We start from the raw sequence: 25,345 nt of genomic DNA, 5'->3' as shown, positions 1-25,345 counted from the left end.
ATTCTTTACAATCAAAATACAACAAATCCAAACCTCTAAATCATAAGGGAAGGACTGACCCTACAGTTCAATTCATCAGTTAAATTTTACAATACCACTACGATTCACTACTACTATTTCTAGGGGGGGGAGGGGGAGGAGGAGCAACAGCTTATCTATCTATAAATCAAACTCTATACATAAAAATAATTTGTAACTGTGGATTGGGTAATGAGATCAACCCTGAGTGGAGTTGACACATGCATTAAATGGACCCTCTTTCTTAATCTTGAAGATCTTCAAATGCACAGTAGGCAAAACATCAGATACAAGCTTGCCATTCTTAAAAATTACTGTTCGCGATGGATTGGACATGTCTCCAGAAAGCTGACCGACAACATCACCAGGGTAACTCCAGAAGCAAGAGGAAGGAAGGCCGTCTAAAAGATCACCTGGAGATGGACCGTGGAGAACGAGATGAGGGAGATGGGTCTAATTTGGAGGGAATTGAAGGCAAAAGACAGGGAACAGTGGAGGAAACTATGTGCCTCCGGGTGCAACAAGGACTAGGTAGGTAGGTACTTTGTAACATCATGACTCTACATTGCTGTACAGTCATACTAATTTTTCAGTTATTACACTTACTTCTTTAAAAAATTCCTTAAATGGCACTTAATTACAATCAGAAATTGTACATTTTTTATTCATTCCTTATATTGTAGGACCGCAATGTGCTGTGCACCCCGTATTCAGGGGGAAATAACTCATGCTGCATTGTGAAAAATGTATCCCATTTCATAAATTCAATAATATTCAGATGCCTTGGGGATAGCAAGTTTGATCTTGAAATGATTTTTTTTAGTTGGAAATTCTACAGGATCACATTTGGGTTATTTCCACGAGTAAAACTTTTATAAACATTGAAATTTACATTTTCATGGGATTCAAAATTAATTTGTTGTGGCCATAAAGTCATTGCATCCACCTACACTTTATCAGAGTTATTTTCTTTTTCTTTTTAACTGTTTATTGGTTTCAAAAACTCAGGACTATACAATTCTGGAATGTTCCATTTATTCTTTATACATATAACATTTGAGCAACTCTGGTAAAAGAGAATCAATTTCATGAAAAAAGGTTAACTAACAAATGCCTGGCTTGTGAAAAAATGAGAATCTCAGAAAAATAAGTACCCTTGCTTTAACAATGCCAGCTATCTTGCCAATGGATTACTGAATATCAGAAGATTTAATTGTAATGAACTTAAGACAGAAACATATCTATCTCAATTGATAAAGTCTCATGGAGAATTTTCTCCAACATAATCTGATCTTCTGACATCTGCATCCCGTACGTAATACTAGCTTACTGATGTTATAGTCATTTTACTTATATGATAAACAAATGCTAGTGAATCAGCATGGAATTCAAGTACAGATTAAGATCTTTATCATATCTGCAATAACTTAGATCGCATACAGCTGTAGATCATAATATTATAAACAAATGCAATTCTCCCTATACAGTAATCCCCCACTATACTGCCTCCATCATGTTATGATGTCAACCCTGCATAGTGTCAACAAATTTCAAAGTCCTGTTTTCCTTACTACATGTAAAACCTCGTTAATATTTTACAGGTGCAGTTTGGTCAGCTACTATCATAATTACCCCTACTATTGAGGTTGATTGCTCAGGAATTTTAGAATTTAGATAAAAATGCTGAGTCTTCTGAATCATTTACTGATGAAAAAATATTGTCAACAATGGTGACCTGATGCAAGAATACAGATATGATTGATGACAATATTGAGGACAAAGCTACCCATATTCCTGCATACTTAAAGGTCGCCTTATAAGATATTCAGAATTAAAGAATTTCAACTGAATCTCTGAAATTGACTTTTTAGTTTTACTGCAATTTACTGACAAAATAAAACCATCAAAACAATCAACAATTGACATGTTTTTCAAAAAATATTGAATAAGGTGACAATTAAATGGAAGATGAAGTATATGTTAATCTAATCTAAAAGCATTAATGAAGTCTTGAAGTAGTACAATGTAAGTAGAACCTGTATTATTTCTTATGACAGCTGTGCACATACAGTGCTCCCCCTCCCCCGATATAATGCCACTCCTGTTATTATGCCATAACTGCATGCCGATTTGTAGACCTGTACAAATGCTGGCATTATAATGGGAAATCACTGTATATTTCATTAAAAAAAACAAATTTTTCTAAAAATAAAACTCTAAATTCATTTCTGATTTCATAAAATTTGTCCCATTAAATTCGTAATTACATGAATTTTTGCACAATTGTCTCAGAAAAGCAATATAGTAACAATTAGGAAAATATGAATTACAAGTCTTAGAGTGAAATTTCATAATGTCAGTTTCCTATATATAAATTGTTATGTAAAAATTCGAGTTCACATTAAAGCCATGATTATCTTTTAATTTCAACTTTTAAAATTAAACATATATGCTCTTGTAAATCTTTGATGAAATCTTTCTTAGCTTGTACAATTTAAAGTGAATTTGATGAGAAATGTAGAAACTAGAAAATATTTTTCAATTAAAATGTGATTTTAAGATAAATTTATTTATAATATCATGATCTGCCACTGTATATCGATAATTACAATTAAACACCACTCTTTTGTAGTGACTTTAAAATTTGGGAGCTAGTAAGCTCCTATACAAACTGCTTTAGAAGGAAACGATTCACTTTATACTTCAAAACACTTTACAAATTGCACATGTGCAGTGGACTTTTGTCATAATTAAAGTTTACCTGTCAGTATATGTTTTGAGAGAGAAAAAAATTGGCATACAAATCTATGCAAGTGAACTATAGAGATTCACAGCATTTGAGCTATAACAATAATTAATTCACATATCACATGCATTAAAATAAAAGAACTATATGTAATAAAGATCAACTTCTTTCCATATCATAAAAATTTGAGATATATTTGTACTGTCACATGAAAACCACAACTGTATGTCACTTTTAATACGTTTTTTTTTTTTTAAATAGAAGATTCAATATTAGTATGATTATTTAGTCATGTGATGGAAATGACATATTAGCTGCTCTACAAAAATTGTGTAGCATCTTTCATTTGTTGATTTTGTGAAGTACCCTCTGCCTTGAGTAATACATCACACACAGATTTAGCTAGACCACTGTGTACCATGCCACAGGGTCTCACTCCTCACAGTTTCATCAGAATGACCTGTGAATGGCATGCACTTCTAATGGGGAGGACTCAGTCACTACCTGGATCTACAAACTTGTCTGAAGAATGAGCTAAACTATCAAGTTATCAAATTATAAATTCAGAGCTATTGAGCTCTTTAAACCTTATGTAAACAATTCATTATACTAAATATTCAAGTTAAGATAGAGCTGCCTGTATTTAACTTAAATTTTACCCAGAAATCAAAGGCTATACTGATTTTTCAATGATATAAGCACAACCTCTAGACTAGTCTAAAATGTAATTGTATTTTATATATATGTAACTTTTCATCCAATATATGAATTGAAATCAGACAAAAACTGAGGGAGGATTTGAATAATTTGCTTACAAAGCCCAAATAAACAGAGAATGCACACTTCATCATTGTATTTATGAGGTCTTTGCTCTGATACTGTAACAGTTCAAATTCAGAATCAGTTATGGATAATATGGCATGGAACAGTTAGATATTGCTATCAATTCATGTAAGCTGCATTCACTGCACCAAACTGTATATAACTGAAAGTTTACATTTACAGTGTTTTTGCCTTTGATTGTAATGATATAGCCATTTCCTCATGAATGTGTCACAAAGCCTGTACAAATCTTGATAAATATAATACGTCTATTTTAACAGCTGGGAAATCTGACAGAAATAAAAACAAAACGTGAACATAAAAAAATGAATTTTGTCTTTGAAAATACACGAGGGTATGAACAGCAATGCTTCACGTCGGCATGCTTTTTATGAAGTGCTTACATGCTTTATGAAGTATGCCAGAGAGAAGCATCACAGTTCATAACTTCATGTATTTTCAAAACTGAAATTGTCGTAAGATTAGGCGAAAGCGTTGATAGTTCAGAAACCAGTTTCTATTGGCATTTTACCGAGATACACAACGACTGGTACCCATAATATGAACATGCCAGAACATCATCCTAAATCATAGATGCTCTTCATGTCATGTTTCATCGCCGAAGCTCAAGCATTTGAGATATCTATAAACATGTGACCTGGTGACCATGACCTTTGATTTAATAAACAATTACAGGTCAATACATCCTTATGTCGTGGAGACATCTGGAAACCATGGTATTAAATAGACAGGCCACTAACCTACATCCCGTGGTTCATGAACAAAGAATCAGGTGTTTCAAATCATTCTCCTAATAACTATTACTTTCTGGATTTCAAAACAAATATGGTGCAGAGTCCAAAGACAAAGAAAATATAATGCATATCATTAGGGCATTTGAAATGTTATTACATGTATACCCATTTAAAAAATTAACACATTACCCTGATTATACCAAATTTGTAAGGAAGGGTGGGGGAAGAATTTCATCTTTATCACATATAGTCCTTTAAAAAAAAGCATTTCTATTGACCCTAATGAATAGTATGCCAAGTTATTATTAAATCTATATAAATCATATTACATCAAAACCGAATAAAGTAAGTAAAAAAGAGGAAGCTTTCAAATGGGGGAAATGTTTTGACAATTTTTATCTGATCAGTAATGACACCGAATCAACAGTTCTTTTTTATTTGAAGCTGGCCAAGCATCAAAGTGATTTTAAGCGAGTGTTTATAATACCAAGTGTCCTCAAATTATTATGGATGCTGAAAAATAAAACAACAAATCGTGTAAATTATATAGTTTTATTTTATCCTTATAAACTTAACTAAATAAAATTCATGTTTAATTTCATCTTATATAGTAAACTAATCTATGAGTTTTAAATCATTAACTGTAAATTTGCTCATATTTAAATCACATCATGAAATGTGATTTTTCCACCAAATATTCCTAGACTAGGCGGTGTATTTCTATATGTATATATCAATATAAATTTGGTCCCGTCTTTTTGACAAGAAAAGTAAGTATAGCTTTATGATATATGTTATTCATAGAAAACTGTTGGTCATCAGATATCTAACATTTTACTAAAAGTGTATTTTTGTCTGATTTATCTTAATATATTTCCACAAATATGGAACGACTTGGCAACAGATTGATGACTCAGTAGTGTTGCTACATATGTATACCTGACAGATATGCCATAGGAAGAAAAAATAAATCTTGTTCTTCAATGCAATCAACAGTTATGATATAAAAAACAAAATGTGATAGTGAAACACCCAACAGGGTCACATTCATTTGTGACAAATATGACCTTGTCCTTGATGAATGACTTTGACCATTATCAATACCACTGCTATGACCTTTAACTTCTAGAAGTACAATGTCTCCACCACTCATTGTAATCACAAAAGACAATGAAACGTTCTAATTCTTATGTCAAATCATAATGGATGACGCAAAATGCAAACATTATCATGGGTTTGTCACACAAGAATTGAAGTCTGAAAAAATAATACTGTAATCAAATCTCAAACACTTTGTCACAATTTTTATGGGCCAAATTGGGCTCTTTTGTAAATGATTACAATTTGGGGGCACATAAAATCCTGCACCATATTTCAGTTTTTAACATCAAACTTCAGCCATTTCTGTTTTAATAGATCGTCCATTCTCTGTCAACTAAATTTTATCAATGACAACATAAATTGCTTATCTGGTCTAAATATTGAGAAAATTCTTGTAAAAAGTACTACATGATGCTATGCATCCCACTGAACAATACCCAAAAACTTTGGGTCAAATTTTTGTGGTTTGCGGAAAAAAAAGCCAGCATGTTCAAGTGGTCTCGATTTTGTGTTTAAAAACCTGTAACAGTTGTTGTGGTAGTTCATGTGATACTTTTACAAAACAAACAAACACAAGATATATCTGTTAATAGGACATGAAAGCCCTGCCGAGGTTCTTCATAAATAGGATAATTGCAAAATCCAGAAATGTGTTATATACAAAAGGTCAAAGGTCGTGCTCTTATCAATATGTATCTGAGAATGAAATTTCATGAAGACTCTAGTCAATTTAGAAAATGAACTAAGTGCTAAATGGGACCTGAAGACAGAAGATGGAGGACATGACTACTGTATGCTCTAATCATTTACATTAAGGGGCAAAAAATTAAATTTTTGTGAAAATTTCAGTGCAAATCAGGAAAGAAGAAATCAACACATTTCTATAGTAACCCTCACAAAAAGAAATCAACATTTAGAAATTAATTTTTGAAATACACACAAATTGCAACAACGGTTTATCCATACTCACCATTTCTAAAATGATGAGCAATTCAACATCACTATGCAATACTTATTTGAAAATTATGCTCATTAAATAAATGTACAGAATCTTATTCTTGCTACAATATTTCTGCTTTTAAACTATAAACACAAACATTGACTGAAGAAAAGATGATTGTCACTTCTGAAATACATTATTCACCATGTCTTAATGACCTACTGTTTTTAGCTTAATTGAACATGCTTTTTACTATTTTCTCTGACATCAAAAATCCAAATTCAAACTTCAAAAAAGTACCATGGTAATTTCTAATACAGTTTTCATGTAGAGATCAAGTGCATAGTGATGCCAAATCTAAAAATACTCTACAAACCAAAGCTTATCGAGGCTGTAAATTACTGCAATTGAAAATTGGAAGAATCGGATACTCACATAGTTCTTATATTCTGGCCGATTGCATCCGCTGGATTTTGTACCATCATTGAAAATGACACACTCGTGAGGTTCCACATATAACTCCTCTGCAGACTGAGCAAAAATGAGCTTTTGGTGAAGAACTCCATTTTCTACCTCCAACTTGATGTGGGGGCGCTGTCCTCCGTGCTACAAAAGAAAGACTCCACACTTGATAATTTAGTAACCTGTTTGCACTCTTCACAAGAACATAATTTTTGTACCTCATTAACAAAAAATTTAATATTTCAAGAAGACATGAACAGAGCTTCAAAGGAAAATAAAATAAACAAAGCTTTTTGTACGTGACAGTATACAGATAAATATAAACTTAAAAAATGATTTGACACATGTACAATGTATATACTTTGTGCTCCACACCAGCTATGCTCCAAACCAGCAAGAGTCTTTAACGACTATTTTCATGCATTAATCCCCTGTACATTTTCAGACAATATGACTTTGTCTCATTACATACACTTTATCCTTATTTAGGCAAAATGAATAGTAACATGATCTTGCATTTATAGTTTTATCATGCTCTGATCCGTAATATCAGTCACTCTGCACTGTATGTCTTCATCTATGTAATATGGGTATCACTCACGAGTATAAGATACTTATTTGCCATTTTGCCAAGCTATCATGGCTAGGTGAGCAAATGAGATTAATTTATCTGAATTTTTTTTGTAAAGGCTACTTGCATATCTTACAAAGGGATACTAAATTCATTTAAAACTTTCCCCTGCGTGTGAACCACTCCAATACTGAATGACTTTCCCCTGCTGGTCAGCACACAGTCTGATTAAAACCAGGCCTTCAATCTCGCCCCCCCCCCCTTTTTTTTCGACGTCAGTGGACATAGAAAATTGGGGGAGCGAGATTGAGGGTCTGGCTTTAATCAGACTAGTCAGTTCAGTGTTTCATAATACATGTAGTTCGTTTTTTTTTTAAGTCAGGTTGCCCTTTAGACTTGAGATGGAAATATCGTACCTACCCAGAATTTAAATAACTAGCCCGGTTATCTGTGGCAGTCAGTTAAGTAATATTGTGACAAAGGACAAACACAAAAGAGGAAGGGGAGTACATGCACTCTCCTTCTACAAGAGGTATATTCTAAAATATTCAGAAGCTAAATCCTGCAACTAAGACAATATCATAAGGATGACAAAACCCTTAAACTTGAAATCTAAATTTTCAAGTCTTAATAAGATAACTGGCTCATCGAGCTACTGGTCTATCCTGCCCTATGAAAGTTCTACTAGCCATGTGTGGCTGGGCTAGTGTTAGTGTCAAGCTGTGCAGTGATTAAACTATAAAACGACTACCCGGTACACATATGAACATGCAATTACACAGTAAATGAATAGATTCAGTTTAAACATAGTGTTAATGTACTCTCTCCATCAAAATCTGGTTAATATGCTATGTGAATCCCTCTGCTTAATATGCTATGTGAATCCCTCTGGTTAATATGCTATGTGAATCCCTCTGCTTAATATGCTATGTGAATCCCTCTGCTTAATATGCTATGTGAATCCCTCTGGTTAATATGCTATGTGAATCCCTCTGCTTAATATGCTATGTGAATCCCTCTGCTTAATATGCTATGTGAATCCCTCTGCTTAATATGCTATTTGAATCCCTCTGGTTAATATGCTATATGAATCCCTCTGCTTAATATGCTATGTGAATCCCTCTGCTTAATATGCTATGTGAATCCCTCTGCTTAATATGCTATGTGAATCCCTCTGCTTAATATGCTATGTGAATCCCTCTGGTTAATATCCTATGTGAATCCCTCTGCTTAATATGCTATATGAATCCCTCTGGTTAATATGCTATGTGAATCCCTCTGGTTAATATGCTATGTGAATCCTCTGCTTAATATGTTATGTGAATCCCTCTGGTTAATATGCTATGTGAATCCTCTGCTTAATATGTTATGTGAAGCCCTCTGGTTAATATGCTATGTGAATCCCTCTGCTTAATATGCTATATGAATCCTTCTGGTTAATATGCTATGTGAATCCCTCTGGATTTGTAGTTAATGTGCGAGTCTCTATAAAAACCATGCAAAATAAATACAATGGTTCAGAAGCAAATTTCACAGGGTCCAATATCTTTCTGTGTACATGCATTCTCCCTCAACTCACAATTTTCAAGGGTGCCAACAGAATTTTTTGTCCACTCTAAACAGAAAGTATTCGTAAAACTTAAATGGGATCATTCATAGCATAAAAACTTAAAACAATAACTTGAGAACAAATACAAAAAAGAAAGTTATTAATCTAAAAACAAGCATGCAAAAGTTGTAAATTCCATTGTTCTCATGCATTGAAAAAGCGTTGAAACAGAAGGCCCACGGGCCTCAACACTCACATTCACACACCAGCATACCACAGTTTTCAAATACATTTATCAATACTTAAGAGCTTGTCTACGAGAAAACCATGCAAAGTGTGATGGAAGCAAGGTTGTCGGTTCAACAACATATTTTGAGTGTAATAAAGTACATCAATATCAAATACTTTGGCATATTTTTTTTCGGGGGTGTAGTCATTGGATAGGGATTTGCAGCCATGTTACTAAAAATAGCACTTTTGTTCTGACAAAAGGGTAAAATTATGTATATTTTACCCTTTCTATTTAAAAATTCTAACAGGTTTTGAAAATGGATTTTTAATAATTGACACAGTTTGTAAAACAACTGGATATACATATTCATATTGTTTAGTGGGACTCTAAAATTTTACTTCCGTTTAAGTGCACAAAGGTCACAAATTTGGCACGATTCCAGAATTTGATAAATTGCAGAAAATGATACCTTTTGAATCAACTAGTTGTCAAAAAGTAACGCTTTCATTTATTCAAAATTACTTCCATCTTATAGAAAAGAAGTATATTTACAATATATCAAAAATCTGTCCGATTATAGTAAATTTAATATATTAATACTTCAAGTTGGGCATTTTTTCCTGCTTTTTATTCTGGTAGCCACCTAAATCTGTTTGCCATGCATGGTCCTTGTTATCTTATTAAGTCTTATATAATTTTAAATACATAATGAGATATCGATAGGCAAGCTACATCTAACATGATTTTATTTTTAATACATTTTTTGGTATCACAAATGGTGATGAGCAATCGGACCTTTTTTCAATCGATCATTGGTTGTAATCCTGAAAGCTAATATTAACCAACATTAAACTGATTCATTGGTATTTGGATTTTACATGTATGTAATGGTCACTTGAACTGTAAATGATTTATAATACTATTACAGTGTATCTGTTTATATTTTGCTAAGAATCAAATTCTGTGTAAATACTATAAATCTTGCATATTTTCCAACATTTAATTTGTTTTGTTTGATTTTGATCAATTATTGTTTCACTACTAACCATATCAAAACATATACACAAAACATCTATATCCATAATAATGACTTAGAATGTACTCATATAAATATCAGTCAAAAACAAATCATAAAAACCAGAGCAATAATCTTTAAATTTTGATTACTCTTTTTAATTTACTCTTAAAAAATTAACATTTTTAGGATCCACAAGAGTAATACAATGTACTTAAATGATAAATATATATAGAAAGATTCCTTTGTGAAAGTCACTGATGCCCTCGTATGGCCAAAATCCAAGGTCAAGGTGTCGAAAATTTTGGTACGAAAAAAAGGTCTTGTCATAAGGAATATACATGTGAAATATGAAAGCCCTTACCACTATCCATTTAAAAGTTATGGACAAGGTTAAAGTTTTTGTGGACAAACAGACAGACCAAAAACTATATGCTCCTGAATCTCCGATTACGGGGCAAAGTCATCTGGGAATTCTTATTGCTCTGAAATGTAACAACGCTTCTTGGTCCACTGTAGGAGCATAGGTTCCCAGTCTGGTGACTTACACAAAGTTAATCCATAATCATAAACCAGGGGAGGGAAATGCATTGAAAAATATTTGGAACACAAAACTTTAAAGGAATATCCTATGAATTACAAGAGACACACAGAAATTCAAGGATATTTTATAAAATATGCAAAAAGTCATGATAAAACAGAACTGTCCTAATGGGACTAATACCCCCGCAGGGCACATTGGATGGTCAATAGGACACATTGGATGGTCAACAGGACACATTGTGAAAATAGTAAATTTGAGCTCAGTGAAGAATAAACATATCTTTTTGACATGAAAAGAAACTCTGTTGCAGGAGGTATGATAAAGAGAGTACAAATTTTTGGGGAAATCCATGCTCTAGTCTCTTGAAAAAATAAAATCATATCCACAGAAAGTTGGGCAGACAGACAAATAGAATGATGATTCCATTATACCCTCTCTTTAACTTATGCAGTTGTCTCTGTGAGAGAACAGATCATTACAAAATCTAAAAGAAAATGACAAGTCCATATAGTTGCAAAAACACCTGTAAAATGAAAATATCCATAACTTCCTTGAATGTTAAAGAATCTCAATAAAAACTTCTGTTTTTTCTTCTGTATGCTTGCTCCCTAAATTGATTTATCATTAACATATATCGAAATGTTGAATGCTTTTGACATATCTCTCTTTTTCTTTCTTAGAAATCTTGGTGTTCTCACCTCCACACATTGTTTCCTGACTATGAAAAGCGCATTGATAAACACGATTTTGTGAGCCAGATTTTACGTAAATGCTAAGTATATTGTATATACAAGCAGCTCAACAAAAATTTTATCTATCTAACAAATAAGGACAAATTTACTTGGTTGATGATTAATTCAGAAAAAGAAGTGATGCTTTAAAACTGCAAAAATCATTATAGTTTATTATTCATATGTTGGTATAATACTGATACTGTCAATTTACTTGTGTATACACATGATTAGCAATTCATATATGTATGTACTTGATTCCCCAACGTGCTGCATCCACATGCAGTTTGCAGTCTATGTAACCTGTAGTTAATGTTGTAAACTTTCTTTCTTTTTTGAATTTCCTTCTTTATAAACTGTCTTACTGTTATGCCCTCTGGGCCCAAAATTGGAATAAACTTATCTTATCTTATCTTATCTATAGCTGTATATATAGCTTCTCAAGGCCAAAGAATACTGGACACCTTACATCTTGACAAATATTCTACAGAATATCTGAAAATTGGAAGAGACCCTAACTTTCTGGTAAATGGGCCTTATAGTCAAACTACCAAAAAAGGAGACATCTCAAACTGCAACAACTATAGAGCGATAATGCTGCTCTCGATAACCATGAAAGTTCTTACTTAACGAAGGTCAGACCAGATATTCACTCGCAGACAAATACTAGAACAGAGCAATGAATGGAACTTCACACTCTACAACAATTTTATCTATTTTACGAAAGCCTTCGACAGTGTTAACCGCCTTGCCTTAGAAAGAATTCTTAGTCATTATGGGATCCCAGATAAACTCAACTCCATCAGCCAGAATGATCTATGGATCAAACCTCTCATAAGAGTTCAAACTGAAGACAGGAGTAGAACAGGGATGTCTGCTCTCCTCTCTTCTCTTCACATTCTGCATTAACTGGATCATGCAAGATACCACCAAAACAAGTGGACAGAAATCAGTTGGACTTTAACAGAAATGCTGGAAGACCTAGATTTTGCAGATTATATAGCACTGCTATCCCACCGACACTGTGACATACAAGAAAAAAACAACCAGCGTGTAAAAACAGCAAAGGCCTGAAAATCAATAACACCAAAACTAAGATCACGAAAGTCAACACTAAATCAAATGAACCCATCATAAATGGTGCAAAATTGAAGATGTCACAGACTTTGTATACCTAGGAAGTAAGATCACAACAGATGGGGATTCAGAGGCAGATGTACTAGCTCGCATTTCTAAAGCCACAGGAGCGTATGCTGCATTGCAAAACATCTGGAGGTCAACAAAGATCAGCACAAACATCAAAATTTGGATTTTTAAGAGTAATGTGCTTGGGGTCCTCCTGTATGGTGCTGAATCTTGGAAAGTAACAAAAGCAATCTCAAACAAGCTAGATGCCTTCCAGACCTGTTGTCTTCACAGAATAATATATATCTCCAGGCCAAATATCATATTGAATGAAGAGCTGTACTGAAGGACTAACACCACTCCTCTATCACAAGAAATAAGAAAGAAAAAATGGCTGTGGATAGGGCACATACATGTATGTAGAGGGCACCTGACCTCCATCCCAAGGGTAGCATTGAGACGTTCACCACCCGGTAAAAGAAAGACCAAAAGAGACCTGGAGGAGATCGTTGGAGAAAGAAATGAAAGAGAACAACTGGACATGGCATCATGTCCAGAGATGGACACAAGACAGACCAGCAGGGAAGTTTCTGGTGATGGCCTTATGTGCTGACCAACACAAAGAGGATTAAGTAAATAATTTTCTGTATAAAAATATCTTTAATCCACTTACTGTATTCATAAATGACCTTTATTTCTATAACAAAAAACTTATCAATTTCAATTTATCAAAAATCATGTTTATGCCCCTTTAAAAGTCCAAGTCAGCATGAAGAAACCTTCAATTCTGGATGATCTTCAAAGTGCAGTTGAAAGCAAATGGATGCCTTAAAATTGTTCAAAATTGTCAGCATTTATATGATTCCTAACATTTTATCGATAAGTGTTTTGAAAACACACGATTAAGATGTAGAAAATGAGCCGTAGTGTCTCATTAAGTTTATCAGAGAAAAATGCACCATCATCAAGTCCATGCTTTTTTATTTGAGCCTTAAAATTGAAAGCATTTAGGCTATATATCAAGTGAATATAAACTCTTCAATTTGATAAAGACATCCATGTGTGTAAATAATGAATGCAAAATGATGAACTTATTTATAATAAAATAAAAAAAACAGTAAAAAGAATTTAAAAGCTGTTCAAATCCAGTCAGCATAACACATAATAGAAGAAGAGCACTTGATATTGAGAAGGGCATACACAGTGAATGTCTTGCTTGAGAGTTTACCAGGCATTTTTTGTAAACATAAATTGGATGGGCCAGGTATTTAGGTAAGGTACTCGTGTAGCTTATGGACCCAGTTCCTGTCTTGACTGGAATAGTGCACTGAAAATTCAGTCAATCAACACAAAATCAATTCAAAAGCTGACGAAGATACATGTAGCTTTATGTACACTGTAACTGTCTGAATAGAGTACTTAGTCTTTTCAAAAATTAAGTTGAAATAAATCAATTTCAACACGTACATTGAATTAAAAGAAATTTAAAATTTCAATTGACATGTACAGTAGTAAAACTAAACATTTTACCTTTAAATAGTGCTAGATAAATACTAACATATTTCTCATTACATGATCCAGAAAAATATTAGTAATTCAAATACTATTTCATAGGGATTCATTACCTACAATCCTCTTTGGGGAAAGTTTATACGTCAAGAGTTTTCACTGAAAACCCCCCAGCAAAATCTCACATAATTCACTTCCTCTTACGACTGACAATCATGCACTTGAACTATATACACACATACACCTGCACAATATACACACATGGATATGGAATTGAACCCATTAACCTACCTGTACTTTGAGATGACCACACTCTTCCCCTTCACAAACTCCTTTTGACAAATAATGTTCACTGACCTCATCCAGGCGATCAGAAAAATCTCCTCCCACTGTAATAAAGTTTAAGGAACATTTAAGAAATATATTCCCCAAAAATACACAAGAGTATGAACTGCGACACTTCACACCGGCGTACTTCATGAAGCGCATTAACATAAGTACACTGGTGTGAAGCACTGCAGTTCATACCCTCATGTATTTTCAGAAATGAATTTTATTTTTTTACATTCACATTCTGTAAACAATTTGTAAAGATATCAAACGCATAAACATTGAAAATGTAAATACATGTATATTACAATAGCAGATCTAAGGTATGCATTATATTCCGCTGATCTGGGTACACTTGTTAAATTAGAAAATAAACACTTACAGTTGGGCTCATCTGCACTGTTTGGAAATGGCTGGTTTGGTCCTTTCTGGGAACATGGACTACCTATAATTAAATTTCACAACAAGATTTACTTAAAAGAACAAAATTAATATTACCTACAATTAAAACTCAAAATGTTTTGTGAATTTGTTCTGTAAATGTAAAATGACCAACAATTACACACTGTATCCAGATTGTTTTTTCTGCCATGTTGATCTCTACTCACAGTTACAGTACACGACACGAGTTTTATACACCCCACCGTGGAAAGACCACGGTGGAAAATCCACGGAGATACACCGTGTCCTCTGTGTTCCACGGTGTGTGTTATTTGAGAATACACACAGCTGCTAAGAGCTTTGTTCTGGCCACGGGCGCCTTGCGGGAGATGTGAAAATGTGCTGCAGGCCAAACAATCAAGATAAGGGTGGAATTTTAAGAAAAGAAAAAATGTCAATATTTCCCTTCCTGATACTTATATTGTTTTTCAGCATTTTGAGCCAATTCCAACGATACCAAACATTATATGTTATGTTTTTAAGAAAATCTGGTTTTGAATTTTCTTTCTTTAATAGTCTTCTTTCTTCATTAAAATATTCTTAAATTCTATGTTTAAAATAATGCGTACTTGCAGGCAATTCCTGTTTTGAATGCGAATTAGTATATTCAGTAAATGAAAAACATGCATATACAACTTGTGATAGGGATATTTAATAATTACCAATGTGCTCTCTCTCTCTCTCTCTCGCTCTCTCTCTCTCTCTCTGACAAATGGCTGTTTAACATAATTACTTCCATCATATTGTGTTAATATGCATCTTGACAAATATAACCTGTTCCAATATAGAAATTAGAGCATTGTCGATGATTAACAAATTGGAATTAATTTATTACGTAATTAATAGAAGCAAGAATACAAACCATCAAATGATTTATTTTTAAATTCCCCATTTAATTACATTTGACCGAAACTTATGTTCGATGTACTTTGATAGAGGTTTTCATAAACAAAAATGTTCATCGGGAGTGTTTGGATAATGCAATGATTTTTGTATAATAAGTATATACCATGCAAATTCCTAGGGTCTTTGTCACAGTATAACTAAATTACGGTTAGCTAGTATGAGTTTTGACCTCTTATGAAAATTGTGAAATATATTGGGTCGGCGCGATATCAGATCTAATCTAAGATCAAGGGTATCTTGCGCCGACCCAATATATTTCACACTTTCCCCAAGAAGCTAAGGACTTCTGTTGATTTCAAATACACGGATTAGCTGACCCCCATTGTTCTACTGAGGCGAAAACCCCTTCGAATTTGCATGGAATGTACTACAAGTTATACACAGGCCATTGTTATAGTCATACATCATAGTACCGCTAACCCGACAAACATTTTTTTTTATTTTGAATAAGTTACTGAATGACGAAGTATGACCAAACTGCAAATTGAACTTTATAGAGCCCAGTGCTAACATTACTTATATTTTTCAATGTATCAGAAGGGTATGTTGCCGGTTAAGTTGTGTAAATTTCTTGACAAGCAATCAAATAACAACAAAAATGGTGCTTAAATTGTCCGATTACGGAAACCTTAAATTGGGAGCATGTGTGTGAGGGGGGGGGGGGGGGGGGGGTAGTAGTCTGAAACTGTCTCCATTTCCCCTTCCGACTTCAATTTCTTAAATCGTGCAGTGGGTAGGTCGCTACAAGCTACAAGGCTAAATCCTTAACTTTCAAGTTTTCAAATTACACCCTCTCCGATTCTACGTGCTTGTAATCAATATTTAAGGATGTAAATCCTTGGTATTTAAATGCAACTATTTGATGGAAAAAAAGACTAATATCAATATAAACAGAAATGACTTAACGATTATTTGCTTTTATTCATATACGCTATCGATTATTAAAATCTTTAATTAATCTTTAGATGAATTAGATAATGAAAGCAACAGAGAGAGAGAGAGAGAGAGAGAGAGAGAGAGAGAGAGAGAGAGAGAGAGCATTGGTAATCATTGATTATAATATTCATGAATGTATGCAGATACGGAAGTGTAATACGTTCCAATATAAATCTTCAAAGTACAATTTCTTTCTGATTAATTATCCATCCCCTTTCATTCTGATATTGTTTTTATTTCCCATTTTGTTTTCTTTACACGTTAAATTTTTCGGCAGGTCCGGGTTAGGACTAATGAATGAGCCCCCCCCCCCCCCCCCCCTTCTAAAACGATGTTACATGTACGTGCTTAGCTGTCTATCTCCCTCTCAGTCAAAAATAAAATAAATACATGCTATATATACTGCAACATTGGATTTACTGGATAATTCTTCGATTTCACCTTCATAATACATGTTAATGCAAGCGAACTATCTAGGCTTTTTTTTCCATCTTCGCTAACCGAGATTATTCGTTCACGAAGGCACAGTTGACTCAAAATCCATTGCTAGCGGAGAATAGATGAATTTTACTCCCGTATTATGTTATAACTGACCAAAACCTAGTACGTTTGTTTTACAACTTTCATTCAGAAGACGCGCAAGTTATTGAGTTACTGAATAAACGAGAAAACGTCTGCATTTTTATTTCAATGGTTGTCAACTCTATACTTCATATATTTCAAGAGTACAAGTACTCAATTCAATTTATTGGATCTCATCACCATTATGCAATGGTAAACAAAAATATAAAGACAAAAAGCTGTTATATATACATTTAGTAAATAATACATGCGTGTAATAAAGTATATATCAAGTTAGAAAAAAAGAAAATAAAAAAAAATAAAAACCGTGTTATTATTAATGTGAAGTATGGGCATTTTAGGTAGGGGAGCACATTTTATTTTATTATTTTCTTAATGAAAGTACGGAGTTTTCTAAAGGTTTGTTTAAAAGGAAAGATATTCTTAATATTTATTTGTGTAGGTGGTAAAAATTTGATTCTTTGCTCACATTGCTTCACAGTTGAGTACATAATGAAATTCATATCCAATGTAAACATGTACATGTATATAGCTGACCTTAATCACATATTCCTAATTACAATGAAATCTTTACGTAAAAATAAACCATTGCTTATGGTACACATTTCTTTGAACTGCTATTTATAAGGTTGAAATTACTGGCATGTGATTGTCGTTGTTCATGACCCTTCTTTTATTTGGTGAAATTGTGCTGCACGTGCCGTGAAACAATGTACCGACGAGTGGTAGGAATAACACAGGTATTTATATACTGGATGTCGAGAATTTGGGCGTTTCATAAGGTGTGAACGTTTGCAGGGAAGTCTACATACGGATATGTACCGAAAACACCAACGTATCATTAAACAATTACAAGAATTGAATTATTGATAGCTAATTTCTAAATAAGTAATGGGGTGGGGGCATGCATGCTGGCTACATGAAAAGGTTTTTGGGGTGAATCATTTCGGAAATTATTTCTTTGTTTTATCACACGGAGGTACACGGTGGCATCGACGGAGGTACAGGTGACATCCACGGAGATGCGCGGTGGCATCCACGGAGATCCTCCGTGGACTTCAATGTCTAGCTCGCGCGGAAAAATAGGACTTCAAAGGTGCCGACAATTTTAAAGGTCCACCGTGTTTGGGGCACATTTGTTCCACCGCGTTGCGTGGAACACGCATAAAACTCGTGTCGTGTACTGTAGCTTAATAACTTATTCTGGAATTCTCTCAGTTAACAATCTGGTTAAAATAAGATCTGTGATCCACTCCAAAATACTATGTACAGTATGTCAATAATATTAGCAGAGTGGATGAAAGATACTTATTTTAATCAGATTGACAAATTAGCATCAAAGCAATTCACACGCTAAAGGGCTTCATACTTCATTAAAAAAACCCTCCTTTTCTTCATCTTAAAACAAACAAACTCTATGAAATAGAATATTTCTGAGATCAGTTTACTGGAAGGCCCAACAGTGATAGTCAGAGTGACTGTACTTACTTTATGGATCAGTCACACCTTACCAGATAGCATAAACACTAGAGATCAGATGTCCGAAAACAAAATACCTACCACTGCTCGATACTCTCGTGATTAGGGTATAAAAACAAAATACCAATTATAATAAACATGAAATTACCTCATGTACGAGACAAGCAAAAGTAAAATAACGGACTTCACCAACACTACAGGTAAAACAAAACAAGAGGCCCATGGGCCACATTGCTCACCAGAGCCACCTTGGCTCATATTTTAAAAAATTTCCTATATATTCACATGTAAAACTTTGATACCAACCTACTCCCGGGGGCCATGATCTGAACAAAATTGAATCTGCACTATGTCCTGAAACTTTCATGTAAATGTAAACTTTTCTGGCCCAGTGATTTTTCAGAAGATCTTTAATGATTTTCCCTATATATATGTATGTAAAATTTTGATTCCCTACTGTGGGCATCTTACCCCCGGGGACCATGATTTTTACAAACTTCAATCTGCACTATGTCAGGAAGCTTTTGTGGCCTAATCCTAACCCCAGGGGTCATGAGTTTAACAACCTTGAATCTGCACTATGTCAGGAAACTTTCATGTAAATTTCCACTTTCCTGGCCCAGTAGTTTTTGAGAAGAAGATTTTTAAAGATTTTCCCTATATATTTCTATGTAAAACTTTATCCCCTATTGGGGCCCCATCCTTACCCTGGGGGCCATGATTTTCACAAACTTGAATCTGCACTATGTCAGGAAGCTTTCATGTAAATTTCAGCTCTTCTGGCCCAGTGGTTCTTGAGAAGAAGGTTTTTAAATGACCCCACCCTATTTTGGCATTTTTGTGATTATCTCCCCTTTGAAGGGGGCATAGCCCTTCATTTGAACAAACTTGAAAGCCCTTCATCCAAGGATACTTTTGGCCAAGTTTGATTATAATTGGCCCAGTGGTTCTGGAGAAGAAGTTGAAATTGTAAAAAGTTTACAGACGGACAGACGACGGGTGATCAGAAAAGTGAGTCACTTGAGCTTTCAGCTCAGGTGAGCTAAAACTGAAAGTGTAATACATGAAAAACAGAAGTGCAGACAGCATCCAGAGCACCTGCGGGTTTACCAATGTCATGTGTGGTAGTTGTCTAGAAGTTTAAATGGAAAGAAACCAGAAAAAGAAGTGCATGAGCTATGAACAAATCACATGTCAACTCACAGCTACCATACAGTAAGCTTTCCAGCAGATGAATGTACTTCATCAGACCAGGAACATGATGCAAATCTTAGACAAACTTATAACTGAATATTTTGTTATTCGTTGGATGTCCGTTCGCATTACCTGGTGAGGTGTGACTGAGGCTGTGTTTTTTAAAGCTTTCAGTAGTTTACTGGCCGACACAATGTGATATTCAGTGCGACAGTACTCTCATTATTTGTCAGAGATTTCTGTACCTGTCATTGGTCCCTCGTCTCCAGTACAGCTGTCAAACTTGATTGGGGTCACCGTACAGGTCTGTGTGCAGTGACCATTACACTCCCCGGACTTTGTCCGACTCCTTGTTTCTATCACACATTTCTCTTCCCCATTCTCCTACAAACAATTATAAAAATAATTAAAATCTGATGCTAGATCCACTTGCAAACTCCCATGTATGTGAGCGGATCTAACATCTAATCTTAATTAGATTTATGTCTTCTGTAAACCATATCTCTCTAACAACTTTAATAACTGGACATTGGTATAAGCTTACATTTTTACATATGACCCTGCTCTCAGTTTCCTGGTTATCATTAGATCCACCCTTGGTTTGACAGCCTTGGTTTTTGGACTGTTTTGCTGCTGCTGCACTCTGAGTAGCGTGGTGAAATTTCAGGTAGCATTTAATGGCTCGGAGATTGTTGAAGGTATCCTGACTCTCTGGCAAAATGTCTAGAGATTTTTCATAATGTTTCACAGCTCCTGTATAGTTCTTAGTTGCCCACAGAAGGTTTGCATAAAAATAATGAGACTCAGGCTGAAATAGAAATTCAAGACAAAGAGTCAATGTTAATTCGATGCTTTATCAAAATTCTTAGCACAATAGTAATAACATTAAATCATCACACCTCCAAATCATTAACAATCAAAGCATCCTTCATCACTGTGACAGCATCTTCAAACCGTCCCCATCGATAGAGAATGTTAGCCAGGTTAACCAATGGTACATCCCGGTACTCATCTGGCACCAGGGTCAGCGAGCGTCGAATACACTCGACACCCTGATAGTTATTACCAATAATCCTCCAATACAGTCCAGCCAAATTATATAGCACCCAACCAGGACCAATTTTCTACAAAAATATGCATGATACTGATGGCATAAAATGGAGAAAACTTCTGCTGGTCTAATAAATTAAAATGGGTGAAGAGTACCATGGATATGTATCAAAGTCATCAAGATAAATTATCAATTCCTAATAAAGTACTTGTTTCAAAGCAGTCAAAAGTCTTTGTCCTATTTCTTCTATGGCAATTCCATCATTAACATGGCCAATAAGGATCTGAAAGAACGAAATAATCATCATTTAATATTTATTGTCTAAATGAAATTATGGCAATTTTGATTGGCTGAAAAAATTCATTTGATTTCTGCATCAAAGAAAACCTGAATTTGACTTCATGTTGTGTATTGATATGTCATATGATTTTGAAAACAAAATTATGTTTCCTTATTTAAACTCAGTGTTTAAGATATTGAAATGATGATTAAATAATAAGAAATGAATCCTATAATTCTTTTCTTGATGACGGCATTATAGGGAATGATACCTGCACCAAGAATAGAATTCAAAGATTCATTTCTTAAATTAAATATACAGTAACATTACACATGTTTTTCAAAGACACTCGGAAGAAAATCAGTGCTTCTACATGTATATAATGACATATATTTGCTCATACACAAGGTTTGATAACAATTCAAGTACAATATTTCATCTGATGCATTGAGTGTTTTTCAAATTACATGTACAAGTGAAAAGACTGACATCACATTCATAATGAGTAGATATAAAGCAGCTTTTTCTTTATTGATATGGGGGGGGGGGGGGGGGGGGAGTCCTCCTAATTACAAATGTCTTCATATGAGTGAAATATTCTTGAGAGGGATGTTAAATGAATCAATCCTAGATACTAACAGGAAACATTGATGGATCCGTGAGTTTCAGAGGTATCCGTGTCCTCTGATCATAAGATACTGATTTAATGTGATCATGTGTTTTCCTCTGACCCTCTGGGATTTCCATCAGTGGGACACAAACTGGTGGATACCATGGCAGCGGATGCTCATCTTCTGGCAGTAAATTCTGAGCTTCTGTCAGTAAGGCTTTTACCCTGGTATCAATGAAAACGTTTGTTTATGAAATGCCACAGAATATAAACTGAAATTGATGTTTGAAATTGCGATATTACTTTTACTAACAGTAATCATACTTTGGCACCTTTCACACAAGTGCACTTAAAAACTCAAAAATACAAAGATCATTATTCTGCAAGAACTTTTTTTTAAAAAGATAAACATGTCAGAATGCCCCCCGCCCAAGAACCATAACTCTGCCAAAAGTTATCAGACTGCCCCTATGTAACTACAAGGTACTTGACCTTCACATTCTCATAATATATCTAGATACATGCATCACAAATATCAATTCAAAATGTTCATGTATGACTGAAAGAATGAGCAGAAACGATAAATTGTTTCAAATTGTTCGAATTCCAAGGGGCTAAATTCTTCTAAAAACCAAGTACGAACTTGACTTGCATATTTTCAGGATGTATAGATCTATATCCCAAATTTCCATTCAAAATGTCCATGTATGATGGAGATGATGAGCAAACTGTGAATTGTACAAAATTTTCTAAGTCTAAAGGGCATAACCCTGCCTGAAATTATCTGGAACCTTATAGTAGCTTGCCCTGCATATTCTCATGATACATGTATATCTAAATCTCGAATTTCAATTCAAAATGTCTATGTATGACTAAAGATTGAACTGTTTCAAATTTGTGAATCAAAGGGGCATAACTCTGCCAAAAATGTTTGATCTAAATACACCTTTGACCTGCATACTCTTATGATATACATGTATCTATATCCTGACTTTCTATTTAAAATGTCCACATATGATTGAAATAATGAGTAGAAACTATAATTTGTTTGAAATTTTTTAAGTCTGAAGGGCACAATTCTGTAAAACATTATTCAACCAGAACCTGCATATTCTCCTAATGTATCTACATATACCAAATTTCAGTTGAATGCATGCATCTGTGGCAGAGAATGAATGGAAAATGAATTATGAAGGAAAGGGGTGACACTATATGCTCCAGCCATTTCATGGTGGGGGCATAAAAATTCATGAAATTATACTGATTCAAAAATAATGTATATACATGTATATGTGTGTAAGTGATCAACAGTTATTTATTAAACACAGCTTACCACTTGTAGCCTTAATTCATTCATACATGTAATTGTGTCAAATAAATTATGGTCCACTGTGCTAAATTTAGAATACATGTATGCTGAAATAAATACACATAGAAGATTAGACAGACTCTGACAAAAAGTTATCTAACACTAAAAATTGTTGGGAAAGAATATTTCTTACTCAAAGCCCTTGTTTTCTGGACTAAGATAGATAGTGGACAGATTACGGGGGTCCGGAACCTTTTGTACGTAAGTATCGCACTCATCTTTAGTTGGCCAATCACTGTCAGGGTTGTTGTACTGTAATGTAAACAGTCACAAATGTAATATGTCATCAATCCTTTCTGAAAGACTAACTGCACCAATAATTCTCTACACAGACAGTGCAGAAAGTATTACAAAACAGGTTCATCATTATCACCAATAATTCTCTACACAAACAGTACAGAAAGTATTACAAAATATGCTCATCATTATCAACATTTACTTCACAAAATACCTCCATCATGCTATCCAAATCATTAATGAAATATGGATATTCAAACATTCTAAGAGTAATTGATTTCAAAGGGTTATAAAATCCATGAAAATTACGCAAAATCCCGGGAATTATTCAAAAAATCATTCAAACACATGTTAACTAAATACCCAGATCAATATAACAGAGACGGGCAGAAATCAGAATTGACTAGACATACAAGGTATAGAAATACAAAAACCTACTTTGGGTGCTTCCAGTTTCTTTTCATTGGTATACAGAGGAGCCCTGACAGGTTTAGTATAGTCAATGATGGAAGAGTCCTCTTCATCTCCCTCTCTTTTCTGTCCAATGAAAAATTACTAAATCAAACAATAGTACTGCACCTGATTAAAACATACATTTTTCGTAAAAGACATGATTTGAAAGTTACTCCCAAATCAGTGACTAAACTTTTGCAGAACATATGCACATACATTGATGTCTACAAGGTTTCCGTTATTGAAGTCCCCAAACATTGTGAAGTCCATTTCATCTTCCATGGATTTTTTACCCCAGGTACACATCAAAACCTGTCTACCATCCCTGTCCACCATCTGGCAAAACTCACCTGCATGAAATGTTTATAACATACTGATGTAAGTTTCATATCTTACCCATTAACTCCCACAGATGGAACCAAAATAATTTCAAGAACAAAACACAATTCTGCATAGTTTACAGAAAATTCACTTAAGAACTGGCTTTGCCTGCAAAATTTTCATGCAGCACATAATGAATACTATGTGATTCTACATTAATCTACTAATTACTTTACATTGTAATTGCTGCTGATTGCTATAAACTTTCCGAGTATGTTTTAAAACAATTGCAAGTACATCAATAAAATACTAATATTCGATATAGCAGTGTGAGAAAATGCATGTTACATTATACAACAAACCTATTTCTACATTCGTCTGCTGCATTTTGAGACTCTCGTGAGCCACGTGTTGGTTGATTTTGGTGTTGGCTGGTACCTGTTCTGCCATTAGTTTCTCATTCTGTTGCTGCCAATAGTCATGCTTCTTCTGATAGTCTTTTAAATCATTCAGTGTTTTCTGGAGAGATCTGAAATGAAATTACATCTTTCAATTAATTAAGATGACAATTTTCCAATTATCTCGTGTAATGTGTCATTACAACTGCAGACTTTCTTCTGAAATACAAATGCATAAATAAATATTATTCACATATTCCTCGTCTTTTTAAATTTTTCTGCCTTGTAAGCTGATTCTGTAGATCTGTGATGATGAGGATTTTTAATTTTTTTCACTATAACTTTTCACATAAATTGCGAAATATCTTATGCATATCTTACATTTTTCATTCATAATATTTTCTTTGGTGGATTATACATGTACCTCCTTAAAAGACAAACAATTCAAGTATCTTATTGTAATTCTTTACAAGAAAATGTCACATGAATTTTTGTACAGGATTTATGCACCATATACCAGTAGTGAACTTTTGGGGGTGGGGTCCTAATCTTAGCCAAAGGCCATAAATTCAAAATCAACAAATCAAAAGGGCTACTTTTGAAATATCATCATCAAATACAACCATTAAAATAAATGA

At 34.1% G+C, this 25,345-nt stretch overlaps 1 protein-coding gene across 4 annotated transcripts in view; it reads right to left on the bottom strand.

Annotated features, from left to right (window-relative positions):
* Positions 1-25,345, bottom strand: part of LOC125682952 (tetratricopeptide repeat protein 17-like) — a 46,726-nt gene that overhangs the window by 10,459 nt on the left and 10,922 nt on the right. The window contains exons 9-22 of one of the 4 annotated variants that reach the window (XM_048923592.2): positions 24,672-24,838; positions 24,205-24,338; positions 23,974-24,072; positions 23,432-23,550; positions 21,959-22,154; positions 21,248-21,322; positions 20,888-21,112; positions 20,533-20,796; positions 20,234-20,372; positions 14,833-14,895; positions 14,412-14,509; positions 13,840-13,938; positions 8,995-9,030; positions 6,818-6,988 (exon numbers count right to left, since the gene is read on the bottom strand). In XM_048923592.2, coding sequence (XP_048779549.1) covers positions 6,818-6,988; positions 8,995-9,030; positions 13,840-13,938; positions 14,412-14,509; positions 14,833-14,895; positions 20,234-20,372; positions 20,533-20,796; positions 20,888-21,112; positions 21,248-21,322; positions 21,959-22,154; positions 23,432-23,550; positions 23,974-24,072; positions 24,205-24,338; positions 24,672-24,838 — 1,885 coding nt within the window. The remainder of the gene's footprint in view (positions 1-6,817; positions 6,989-8,994; positions 9,031-13,839; positions 13,939-14,411; positions 14,510-14,832; positions 14,896-20,233; positions 20,373-20,532; positions 20,797-20,887; positions 21,113-21,247; positions 21,323-21,958; positions 22,155-23,431; positions 23,551-23,973; positions 24,073-24,204; positions 24,339-24,671; positions 24,839-25,345) is intronic. The other 3 variants (XM_048923593.2, XM_048923594.2, XM_048923595.2) reach the window with 3 other exon arrangements.

Source organism: Ostrea edulis, chromosome 6, assembly GCF_947568905.1.
Source record: "Ostrea edulis chromosome 6, xbOstEdul1.1, whole genome shotgun sequence".
NCBI classification, from domain to species: Eukaryota; Metazoa; Mollusca; class Bivalvia; order Ostreida; family Ostreidae; genus Ostrea; species Ostrea edulis.
Note: the sequence above shows the minus strand (reverse complement) of the source record. Positions and strands in the feature narration are given on the sequence as shown.